Source organism: Psammomys obesus, unplaced genomic scaffold, assembly GCF_907164565.1.
Source record: "Psammomys obesus unplaced genomic scaffold, mPsaObe1.curated_primary_1811, whole genome shotgun sequence".
NCBI classification, from domain to species: domain Eukaryota; kingdom Metazoa; phylum Chordata; class Mammalia; order Rodentia; family Muridae; genus Psammomys; species Psammomys obesus.
The window spans coordinates 942,515-954,618 of record NW_026587759.1 but is presented as its reverse complement, the minus strand read 5'-3'; the positions used below and the strand labels follow the sequence as shown (position 1 = coordinate 954,618).

At 41.5% G+C, this 12,104-nt stretch overlaps 1 protein-coding gene across 2 annotated transcripts in view; it reads right to left on the bottom strand.

Moving 5' to 3' along the window:
* The window catches only part of Ell2 (elongation factor for RNA polymerase II 2), a 69,081-nt gene extending 68,308 nt beyond the window's left edge, over positions 1 to 773 (bottom strand). Inside the window, exon 1 of one of the 2 annotated variants that reach the window (XM_055604055.1) lies at positions 422 to 773. In XM_055604055.1, the coding sequence (XP_055460030.1) occupies positions 422 to 523 (102 nt within the window). In that variant the 5' untranslated portion in view covers positions 524 to 773. Of the gene's footprint in view, positions 1 to 21; positions 317 to 421 lie in introns of those variants that run through there. The other variant, XM_055604054.1, reaches the window with a different exon arrangement.
* Positions 774 to 12,104: the final 11,331 nt, after the last annotated feature.

The window sequence follows — 12,104 nt, the reverse complement described above, 5'->3', positions numbered from 1 at the left end:
GCCGCCCGGCCGGCCGCTCACCTTGTGGCTCTGGTAGGTCTCCAGCGCCCGGATCGCCGTCTCGGTAAGCTTCACATGCAGGACGGTGATGTTGTCCTGCCCCAGCCGCCCGCACGCCAGCCCGTAGCGCTGCTCCTCCCGCAGCCCCGCCGCGCCCCCCGCCGCCATCTTAAACTCCCCGGGGTGCCAGCGCGGACACCGCTCGGGCTCCAGCCTCCACTGCGGCCGCGGCTGCTCGGGCTCCTGCAGCCGCCGCCACAGCTACGGCCATCCCGCTGCTGACGTACTGTCATGTACTGCGCGCAGCCGGACCCCGGGCTTCCACGGCGGCCGGCCGCCCCACCCTCCAGCCAACGCCCCGCCCCGGCCTCTGCTCATTGGCCTGGGCCCCGCGGAGCCGCCCTCATTGGCCGCGCCTCACCTCCAGGGGGCGGGGCCCAAAGTCGCCGGAGTTTGGCTCTCGGGACGGGACGTCCGACAGAAGAGAGGCTGACGTCGGGCTGACGCGCCGAGCTAATCGCATCCGACGTCACGCGCGTCCTGGCCCGCCCGTGGCGATTGGCTGAGCCCATTTGGGGATCCCCTGCTAGCTGAGTGTCAAGGTTACCAGGTCCCGTCGCAACAGTCGGAGCCCCGCCCCGTGAGGGCTAACAGTGGCCCGCCGCAGTAACCCGGTCCGCCCGTCTCTGCGGACCGAGGTGGAGATCTCCTTCATCACCAGCGAAGGCAGGACAGGTGACCGAGTATGGACTTCGCCTCCCGACAGCTGCAGAAGCTTCGGACCCTGATGCGCCTCCGTAGGGGCGGACCCAGCAGGCGGTCTCCGGAGCGCTTTTCCTTAAAAGGAAGTTCGGTCCTGGAGCGAAGCTGAGGATTCTTTTTTTTTTTTTAATTCCAGACTTGGATTCACCGTGTCGGCTGTAGTCTTCAGTAGCTGTGTGAGATGGTGTGGAGCAACTTAAGCACAGTTATGCCAGAGCATTGAATGCGGTGTGGGGTGGGCATGAGACAGTAGATAGAGCTGGGCCTCGAAGCCGTTCAAAGCCAGCTCGTTCTCGCGTGTGATCTCATCGGAATACGCTCCGGAGCTCACCCTGTGATCGCGGGGATGTCTTTTTATGTGGCATGGGAGCGCTGTGTTGTTTGGAGTTTCTTCTTTCAAAGGACCCTAGAAGAGTGAGTTGGCCTTGGCTTAGGTGAAAAGAAACACGGATACCACCCATTCCCTGAATCAGTTTGAGAGCTGTACGTTTCGTTTCAGAGGACTGTGAGAAAACCTGGCTAGGCTTTAGGCTGCGACACGGTCTTTTTGAGGTTTAATGGAGGAGGTAGAGGCCGAGGAAGTTTGACGTACTTCCCACTCCAGGTTATGCTCTGTGTGGGCATGGCTAAAGGAAGGCAGCTAAGCCAGCCCTCGTTAAGCCGTGTGTGGCTAGACTAGATAGGTTTCCCCTGAGAAGGCCAATTAATTGGATGATCAAAAACACAGGACAAAAAACAATTGCCAAGCTGTTAGGCTGGGGGATTGACTGTGGAGGGTGCGAGGCCAGCCTGGGCTACAAACCTGGTTCAAAAAGCAGCAGCAGTGAAATAGAAACAACAGGAAACACTCATCAAACGACAACAAAGACAAGTGAAAGATTCGGAGCAGGAGCTGGCATTCTATAAACATACTCCCTCTTCGTTTTTGTTTTAAAAATTGAGGTGTACATGCTTATTTTCATATTGTAAACTTCATGTTTTTCTGAGATTCTTTTTATCGGTATTTAATCAGTATTTTTCTAGCTTTTAAATACAGTTTGGGCTATGATGACCTCCGATTCTGTATCCACCCCACACCTGAGTAACCCCACCTTTTTCCCTTAAGCAGTCTACGTATATACTGAAAGTCTTAGGAGAAATTCTCTTTTTGTAGTATAGAGATTAAATAAAAGCGCGGCTCCCAATTTTAGTTTCATCAGGAGAGATCATCACTTTGTAAATTGTCTTAATTTCAGCCCACTAGTACTGGTTCTATTAAAATCTGGTTTACACCTGTTATTGTAGTGTTTATATAGTGTCAGCTTCCTAAAATCCACTGAATAAGGAAATTATGGCAATAACAAAGGATAAATTAAGAAATTTACAGGGGAAAATAAACGCTTCATATTCCTTCATAAAAATACCTTACTCAAGTACTTCATATCTAGGTGAAATATAGTCTGAAAAGGAATTCTTGTGTGAATTATTCTTTCTTCTTCTTTTTTTATTTCTATAGGGAAGAACTTACCGCATATCTAAAGCCTTAGTTATTTGCGGGTGGAGTGAAGATGGAGATGGGGGCGGTATGACTAGAACAAGTTAAGCCTGAATCCCACTGCTTTTCCGGTGAGGGTGGGTAAATCCCCCGCCCACGGGACATCCTAACTTAGTCTCCTCTTACTGAGAACTCTGATGACATCCAAAAGGTGGGGGAGTTTTCACTGTAGTTTTCAGATGTCTAATTTCTCCCCCTCTCTTTCTAGTAGCTGATTATTTTCTTAATTTTAGGTATATTTCTCTCATACCTTATTTTAACAAGAATCAAATCTTTTAATGGATAATAAGGTGGTGTAGCAAGTTAATGTTTATTTGCACTTTTTCTCCCCACTCTGAGCTTTCAAACTGGGAATGAGAGCAGTCTTCATGTACACTGTTACATGCTGATACATTTGATTGATTATACCAATCCAAATCTGATGGTTAAGTCGTGCTTCCCATAAGGATAATTAGTTTGAAGGAGGCTGATGAAAGCCGCCCTTTGGGACGGTTAACCTTGCATACATGTTTTCTGTTGAATGCCAGCTAGGTGAAACATGTGGGGAAGTTTTTAAAAACTGAACCTTACGGTTTTCAGGGGAGTTTGCTGTATAAATGTGAATGAACCAACACACAGCAAAGCAATTAGGGAACTAGCAAATGCTAATTTGGATATGTTGGTGATGAGCTTTTAAAAATGTAAAGAAAAAAATTTGGGAGGTTTTGTGGAGGTGGTAAAACTTTTAAGGTCTGTTGAGGGCCAAGTAGATCCTTGATAAGTTGATGTGGTACATATGGTGAGAAGCCAATAAAAATTCATTCATTTTATTAATCTCATTTATTCATTCATTCATAAAGAGACCCCGTTAATCTAGGAGTAACCTGCCTTACCTATTATAATTGGGAGAGGTGGGTTTGAGTCAGCTTTTTCATCTAGAGCCTATACACACCAAATACACTGAATAGGTATTGCTGTATTACACTCAGAAGGAAATCTACTTTAGTGCCACAAAAGGATGAAGGGAAGTAATCTGAGGCAGGGCTTAGCATGACTCTCATGTGTACATGTGGAGTTTAAGCAGAGGCTCCCTGACCATTAAGAAATTGTCTGGCCATCAGATGTGGGGGAACCCTCATCTCTGGTTGCTACATACTTAACAACCAATTCAGATGTCTGTAATATCTACAGGAACCATCCGGTACTTAAATAAGTGAAGCAGACCAAACAAAATGTCATAGGGATGGTGGTCCTAGGTTATGAGCTGGGGGGTATTTAAAGGCCCAATAGTTTCTTGGTACAGCAGATTGAGTGATCTTGAAGTGGTCCAGTGTTGATAGATTTAAATTTTAAGCAAAGCTAGAAGACAATACTTTTTATGTGAATCTTTTGATTTCTATTAGCATCTAAACAAACATTTTAATGTTTATTCTCTGCACAGTAAAAAGTCTTTGAGTTTGGCATAGTGACAAGCCTGCAATCTTAGCATTTGAGAGGCCAAGGCAGGTGAATGAAAGAGTTCCAGTCCATGCTGGACAACAGAGTGGGGTCTTGTTTAATAAGTTCTTGTTAGAAAGGGTCACAGATACAGTGCTGTATAGATAAAAAGAACCAGAGAACCTAAACTGAAGTGGGTTTCGACAAACATCTTGTATTTCTATAGACTGTATGTTTATCTAGAGCTGGGTATGGAGGTTGGGAATGGAGGTCGAGTCTTTCTGTAGTATATATACAGAGAAGGCCCACGTCAGATGATTTTTTGAAAGGGACTGCTCTTCATGGAAGTCCTTCAGGTACCAGTTCCATGCTCCCTCTTGGATACTAGGATACTGGGTTTGGGTTTTGCATATACTGGCACAGGCAGACCCTGCTTCTTCCCACAGGCTATCCATCTCTGACCATCTTCCTCTACACTTAGTCTCCAAGGGTCTTTCTTCATTTCAGAACAGTCTGACTCTTTTAAATGATTGATCTGGTATAGGTAAAGTTTGGTTAACTTCTTGCTACTGTATCCATCCACCCAGCATCCTTGCATCCTCTTCTGTTCTATTCCTTCCTTCAAGCTTGGAGCTGGGTAGTGATAGTGTTGATAGACAGGGTTATCTGTATTCCTTTTAGATCTATCAAATGCAATAGCTTTTCTTGTAGAGATCTAATACTACATTTTTACTAACACCATTCTAAGCTATTTATGGCTTTAAAGGTGGACAGGACTTGGGAGAATGGAGTCAATAAATAAAATGGACTAAAGTCTCATGCAATAGCCAACTTTATTCAGAGCACCAGACAATTTATATACTAAGAATTAAGAAGAGTCCCACAAGTAGAGTATACATTTGCAATGGCAAGCTACACATGGCAGGTAAGCCAGCATGTGACAAAACATGTTTTCCCATAGAGACATAGAAGAAATAACAATGGCCATTTGTAATAAATAATCTGAAGTATACTCGCTCCTATCCACTACACCTGAGAGGGCACGAAACCATAATCCAAGAACAATGCTGTGTTTTTGAAGAAACCGAGATCACAAGACTCTTGTCCTGGTTCCTTGGAGTTCTCTCACAAGCACCCAGAAATCTCATACAATAAGCTGCTTTCTCTATGATTTTGTTTGTTGGATTTTTTTCTCTTTCTCTCTTTCTTTTTTCTTTTCTTTCTTTTTTTTCCTCCTCCCCCCATTTGAAGAGCCATAGTTAGGAGGTTGTATGCCCTTTGGAAAGAAAAGTCATATTTTATTCTCTTGCATACCAAAAATACCAAACAAACAAGCAAAGCTAAACGAGACAAAATAAAACAAACAAAACAGTTTTCATTCTTGATGCAGGTACAGAGAACAGTCTATAACACAGTGACTAACAATCTCGTTTTCACACAAGACAATTTCTTTATGGCTTTTCATCATAGTGCAAAGGTCCAAAAGATTCTAAGAAGAGTGCTGAAAAGAAGCTCACATGTTTCCAAATAAATTAAAGATTTAGGTAGAAGGGGAATGTGCTGCTTGTCTGTCCAGCTTTTCATTTCTAACATGATAATAGTGAACAAATATTATTCATCATCAAGAAACAGTCTCCCTTGTAAAGCTCAGGCTTCCCTCATTCTCAGCATGTCCCATCTTTTGAGTGCTGATATTATAGTCCTGTCTTCCCTATATCAGGTTTACTAGCTTAGTAAGCCTATATAGTTTAAAGTAATTGCATTATATTATCTCTGAATTTTTTCCCCTAGAACTTTGTGAGGTAGCTGCTGTTATAGACGCTTATGCTTGAGGTCAGGGGGGGCTCAAAGAAGTTGTGTACATTCCACATTATGAGTAATAGAGCCAGACCAGATCTCAGACTTTGTTTTCCAGATTTAACAGTCTACTTTTGGACAGAGCTCTGAGGTCTGAAGAGTTAAACTGAATGTGCCTTGTCGCACCCTCATGGGCACATTGGGAACTGGTTTTATTGGTGCTGTTGAAAGAACACTGAATCATTTGAACCATCCCATTTCATGCCAGCACTAAACATTCTTTTAAATAGGAAGAAAAAAATGATCCATTTAGCACTGGTGGCTTTAGTGAGATTTATGAAAACTAATTTCAATTTTCATATATAGCATGTATAATGTGTGCTGCATTACAACCTTTTGTGTGATAAACATGTAGAATACATGTCTATTAATTCAAAATCATTAGATGTTATAGTTGCCATCTCTTTGCTTATATTATATGTCTTTCATTTCCATGATTTATTTGACAATGTGTCTTTGGTTAAAAGCATTCCAATAATGTCATTTGTTCCCATGGGAAAATGCCAGTTTATGACATGATTTCTAGTACTTAATGATGGCAGAACATATGCAATAAATATAGCTCACTTATAAACTTGGAAGGTCATTTTGCTTCAACTTAGAGGACTACAATCATAGCTGTCGTGGGTTACATTTTATTTTCAATCAATTATTCAAATACTGATTCAAGTATTTGGTCCTTGGCTGTTTATAATATACTATTGGAGGACCTTTTGTTAATGCTTGGAATTTGGGAAATTAAGCAACATGATACTTTTAGGTTAGAATATTTATAGAGCTAGAACTAGGCAGTGCATTCTAACAAGAAATAAGCTCAAGGATAAGGCCTGTTATACAAGAAACATTGTATAGACATCAATTGATAACACTGGAGTTCTAGATTGCTAGAAATCAGTCAGCTCAGTATATAAGGGGAAGCTTCGTGGAAGAGTGAGCGTTAGAGTGTAAAGCTTGTATTATGGTTTGGAGCTAAAATGTCCCCCCACAGGCTCACAGATTCAATGGTGTCCCCAGCTGATGATGCTGTTTTGAAAGGTGGTAGGACCTTTGGGATGTAAGGCCTAGCCAGAAGCCATAGCTACTGCCGTGGCACTCCAGGGTGATAGCCTGGTTTCCAGTTTGTTTCCTGATCATCTGAATGTGGGTCAGCTCCTTCTAAAGATACCTCACTATGAACAGAACAAACCCGGCCACCATGTCATCCCCATCTCAAGGGACAAGTTGATATTCCCTCAAACTGAATTAAAATAAACTTCTCCCTCCTTAAGATGCTTCTATCAGCTGATTGTCACAGTCATGAGAAAAGGACACAAGGAATTATTTGTGTGATAAAGTACTGAAACATTTTAAGTATAAAGGTGTTGGGAACTAGTGGGAGATGTTTGGGGAAAAGACAGGTGGGTTAACTGGCATATGAGGCACCAGAAGGTACTTGCAGAAACTATGAAGAGTTTTTCCTGTGGCTTAAGGAGCACAGACCCCATAAGCAGTGGTGGTGTACATCTTTAATCTCTGAAGAGACTGAGGAAATCTCTGAGTTCAAGGCCAGCCTCATCTACAAAGCAAGTTCCAGGACAGCTGGGACTACACAAACCTTTCTTAAAAACAAACAAACAAACAAAACACTTGGGAGCACAGACTTGGGAGCAATGGGGAACTAGTAAAGGCTCTTGACTGGAGTGCTTTAATCCAAACTATAACTATTCAGAGACAGAAGAATAAATAATGGGTGAGAATGGGAGATAGTTGGGGATAGAAGCCAAGTTAGGAAGCAAAATATAATGAACCCCATAGTCAAGTACTGATAATGAAAACAGAGAAGAGGAGGAGTACATGAAAGGCTCTAAAAGGGTAGCATGGCTGTTTTGGAAAGGCTGTTTAGGTATAAGAGGTGAGTATGTGAGATGTGGTAGGAAAAATAATAAATCAGGAGAAGAGCTGGCCTGTATTAGAGGAATTGTTGAACTCAGTGTCGGGCAATAGTTTGAAAATACGGGTCTGTGTCTCAGAATCTACCCCTTGGAGTAATAATAGTGGAATTGAGCATGTTTTCTAAGGGAGATGATGAGGGAAGAGGGTGAGAAAAGAACTGGGGAGTCTTTCCAAATTTCAAACCCACTTGAACACCCACACAACTCTCTTCTATTTAAAACTATGCCAATGTGAACTACTCATATTGGCACTGATATTTGTTGCCTTTGTGTGTGTGTGTGTTGTATATTTCTAAGATCTTCCTAGATTGACATTTGCAGTCACTTGCATACTTTTGGAGTGGAAGTGCTGGATTCATTACTGTTCTTTAGGCATGATTATTTGTTACAGACCCATGAAAAGTTGCCTTGGTTTTGCACATCTCACGGGGAAGTCGGTGCAGGCAACAGATGGGGAGCTTGAAAGCTCTTTGATTTGGAAAGTATAGAGGGCAAAGGAGATTACAGGGGGAAGTAAGCAGAGAGGCCAATGACCAGAGGTTGTGTTGTGCTAGAAGTTTGAAACAGGATTCTCTAGTGAGATGATGAACAATTTAAGGCTCAAAGAATAATTTGGAAATAGTATTTAGTAAAATCCCTTTGCTATTAACAATGAGCACACACCTGCTGAATAAAGTTTGGTGTACACTAAACACTATCTGTCCTAACTAGACCAAAATATTTCACTTCAGTCCAGTTAAATTTTCAACTGGGAAAGGAAAGGAATCCATGTAGTTCCAAGAGCTAGCATTGATTCACAATACTAACAGGGATGTCACTTTCAAATGGTTTTAGCAAATTAATCTTAATGATGACCAATTAACAGAAATGTGTTTGAGATTGTAATCTGATCCCAGACGCATGGCCATTGACTGAGAATCAGAGGGACTTTGTTTCAGATTCTGTCTCTCCAATTCTTGCCCTTGACAGGTGACTTCTGTTATGTAAGAAAATGATTCTAGATGATTTAAAAGTTCATATGCTATTTGAACTACAATATTTCTTCTCAATATCTTGCAACTGAATCAATGCAAAAAAATACAAAAAGTATAAGGTTCATTTTTTGATTTACCTGCAAAGGAATATTTAGTTCTACCAAAGCGACCCACATTTCCTTTCTTTTCCTTTTTTGAAAACAATGATTTTCCTGCTTTGTTTTACTCTCCTTTCTGCTTCACAGCAGGTTACTGTCGACCTTACAACACTCTCCATCATAAAGTAAAGCTCTTCAGTGTGTTTTTAGAGACCTAGATAGTTCTTCTTCATGTTTTTTCCCCATGAATTTGTTTATTCACTTTACATCCTGATCTCAGACCCCTGTTCTCTTCTCTCTTCCCAGTCCCGCTCTCACACGCCTTTCTACCTATCCCCCCTCCCCTTCTCCGAGGTACCCACATTTCTTAAAAAGAACAGTCTAGAATATTGATGATTTATTATGAATGTGACTGAAGGTGAGACTGAAGTCAGCAGGCTATATTAAACTTCAGTAGTATAGTCAGCCAGACAGCATAATTTTACTTCATTGAAAAATTCACTTTACATAAAGATATCTGAGTTAAGTGGATTTTGACTTGCTAAGTATCTTAGCAAGTTTAGGTTTTTTTTTCTTAACATTTCTCTCTCATAGTTTAAAACTTTAATGTGTTTTATGCATGCATTCTGATTATAGAGGTTTGAGCAGATTGCATGCTTACTTTCAATGTTTGACAAAAAATAGCATTGGACATTTCCTTAACTGTATCGAATGTGAAGGAATTTGGGGGTGGGGTTGAATAGTAATTATCCCAAAATTTATTATAAAATATTCAAGTACTAGAATAAACTTTTCAAATTCATTTTTAATTTTTACATTGTAGTTTTTTCTTTTGGGCCATATAACTTTCTATAATTGACAAACAATGTTAAATATTTTTATTTTCTATGCCACTGCCACAGGTAGGGTTACTATTGCTGGGATAAAGCAGGCTTTATTTGTCTTACATAGCCTGAATTACAGTTCACTGAGGGAAGCTAAGGCAGGAACTCAAACTGGTCAGGAACCTGGAGGCAAGAGCTAATATAGCGGCCATAGAGGAGCACTGTTTAATGTCTCAGTCTTCATGACTTGCTCAGCCTGCTCTCTTGTAGCATCCAGGGCCACCAGCCCATGGATCGTACCATCCAGCATGGGCCACACCGTCCCACATAAGTTACTGATTAATAAAATACTCTTCAGGCCTGCCTACAGCCTGATCTTTTGCAAGCAATTTCTCAATTGGTTTCCTCCTCTGAGATTACTCTAGCTTGTGTCAGGTTGACATAAAATTAGCCAACATAGCCACCAAAGAATATTCTTGAAAATGTACTATCCATTTGAATTCAGACCATCACCCCGCTCATACTTAATCTGTAGTAACCTCTGATCCAGGCTCTGTTATTATACTATTGCCTTTTCCAGAACCCCATCTAACTGCGGCCAACAGTCTGGACCTTTCACTAAGTACAACGTACTTGAGGTTCACCTATATTGCTGTATGCGTCTGTAGTTTATGCTTCTTGTTTCTTGGAAACATTTGTGTGTGTGTGTGTGTTTTTGTGTGTGTGAATACTGCACAGCTTATATAATGGTTAAAGGATATTGACGTTGTGCCCATTCTGGGGGTATTTATCTACTATATACATTCATTAATGGTTTTCACTTGAACATAAATATTTATTTTGGGCAAATACCTGTAGGTGAGCTAAGTATGTATAGCAAGTATTTGATGGTTTAAGTTTCTCTGCAACCCTAGCATTTGGTAACTTAGTATTATTAGGTTTTCATTTATTTTAGTTGTCTGCACAGTGGTTCTCAAACCTCCCAAATGCTGCAATTCTTTAATACCATTTCTCATGCTCTGGTGGTCTCTGTGGTGATTAGGTATGATCCCTGATCTCCATAGATTCATGAATTCTTGGCCACAGGGAGTCACACTATTAGGAAGTGTGGCATTACCGGGAGATGTGTGGCCTTGTTAGTATGTCACTGTGGAGGTGGGGCCTTGAGATCATATATGCTCAGGGTATGTCAGTATAATAGTCTCCTTCTGCTGTCTGCTGATCAAGATGTAGAACTCTTAGCTCCTTCTCCAGCACCATGTTTGCCTGAACGCTGCCACGCTTTCCACCATGATGATAATGTGTAAGCCAGCACTAATTAAATGTTTTCCTTTACAAAAGTTGCCTTGGTTTTTTCCCTTTTGGCTATTGAACAGTATTCCATTTTATGGCTATATAAAATGTTGACTATTCACCTGAGAATGGATGTTTCTATTGTCACCAGTTTGGTGTTGTCAATATGATGATATTAAGTGGAGCCTGGGTCTGTGACAGAGCTGGAGAGGGGACTTTCTCAAGTTCTCTGAAGCCCAGGAGTACTTAAGTCCTAAATATCAGACATTGAATATTTTTGTACCCATCTTGGTTTTGATTGATCTGATTTTAACTGTGCCCTTGCCATTCTCCTTTGAAATATAAATATTTGCCCTTGAATTTGGGGCATATATGTTAAAAAAAATGTTGCCTTGGTCATGGTGTTTCTTCACAGCAATACTCCCTAACTAAGACAGTCCCCAACCATAAAATCATTTTGCTGCTACTACATAACTAATTTTGCTATTGTTATGAATAATAATGTAAATATCTGATATTCAGGATATCTGATATGCGACCCCAGAGGGGTTGCAGTTCTCAGGTTGAGGACCATTATCTTAGAAGATGCTGAAACAATTTTGATTTAAACCTTGGTCAACACTTGGCCCAAACAGCTCCTATATAGTAAACCATACCCTAGCTTGATGTGTAACTATGTTGTAACCTAAACTAAGAGTATACCTTTGTCAGTGTGTATGCAGAGGGTGTGCTGGCTACTTTTATGTCAGATTGACACAAGTTAGAGTTATATGGAAGGAGGGAACCTCAATTGAGATAATACTTCCATAGAGAATGTCCAGCCCATTGTGGGTGGGGCCATCCTTTGGTGGTTCTGGGCTCTATAAGAAAGCAGGTTGAGCAAGCCATGAGAGAAAGGCAGGAAGCAGCACCCCTCTGTGACCTCTGCATCAGCTCCTCCCTCCAGGTTCCTGCCACGTTTGAGTTCCTGTCCTGACTTCCCAGGATGATGAACAGTAGTGTGGAAGTGTGAGCAAAATAAACCCTTTCCACCGAGTCGTGGTGTTTCATCATAGCAATAGTAACCCTAACCAAGACAGGTTATTCTGTTTATTTTGAGAGTCTTCCTACATAGCTCGGGCTTGCCTCAAGTTACCAATTTTCCTGCCTTAGCATCCTTAATGATGTTATTGAAGCTAGGACACAGCCATATCCTGGATAAAGCCAGGATAAGAGGATATCAAACAACTAAATCTCAGCCAGTCACATTTGCATTTCAGCCAATCACAGGCTGCAGAAGATAAACACTCACTTTGATCTATCAAGTTGTTCCGGTTTCTCCTCCTCCCCCCCCCTTCTCTTTTTTCTTTTCTTGGAAATACTTCAATAGTAATTTTGAAAAGCATACCCAGTAACCTGGTATCCCACAGGTTTTT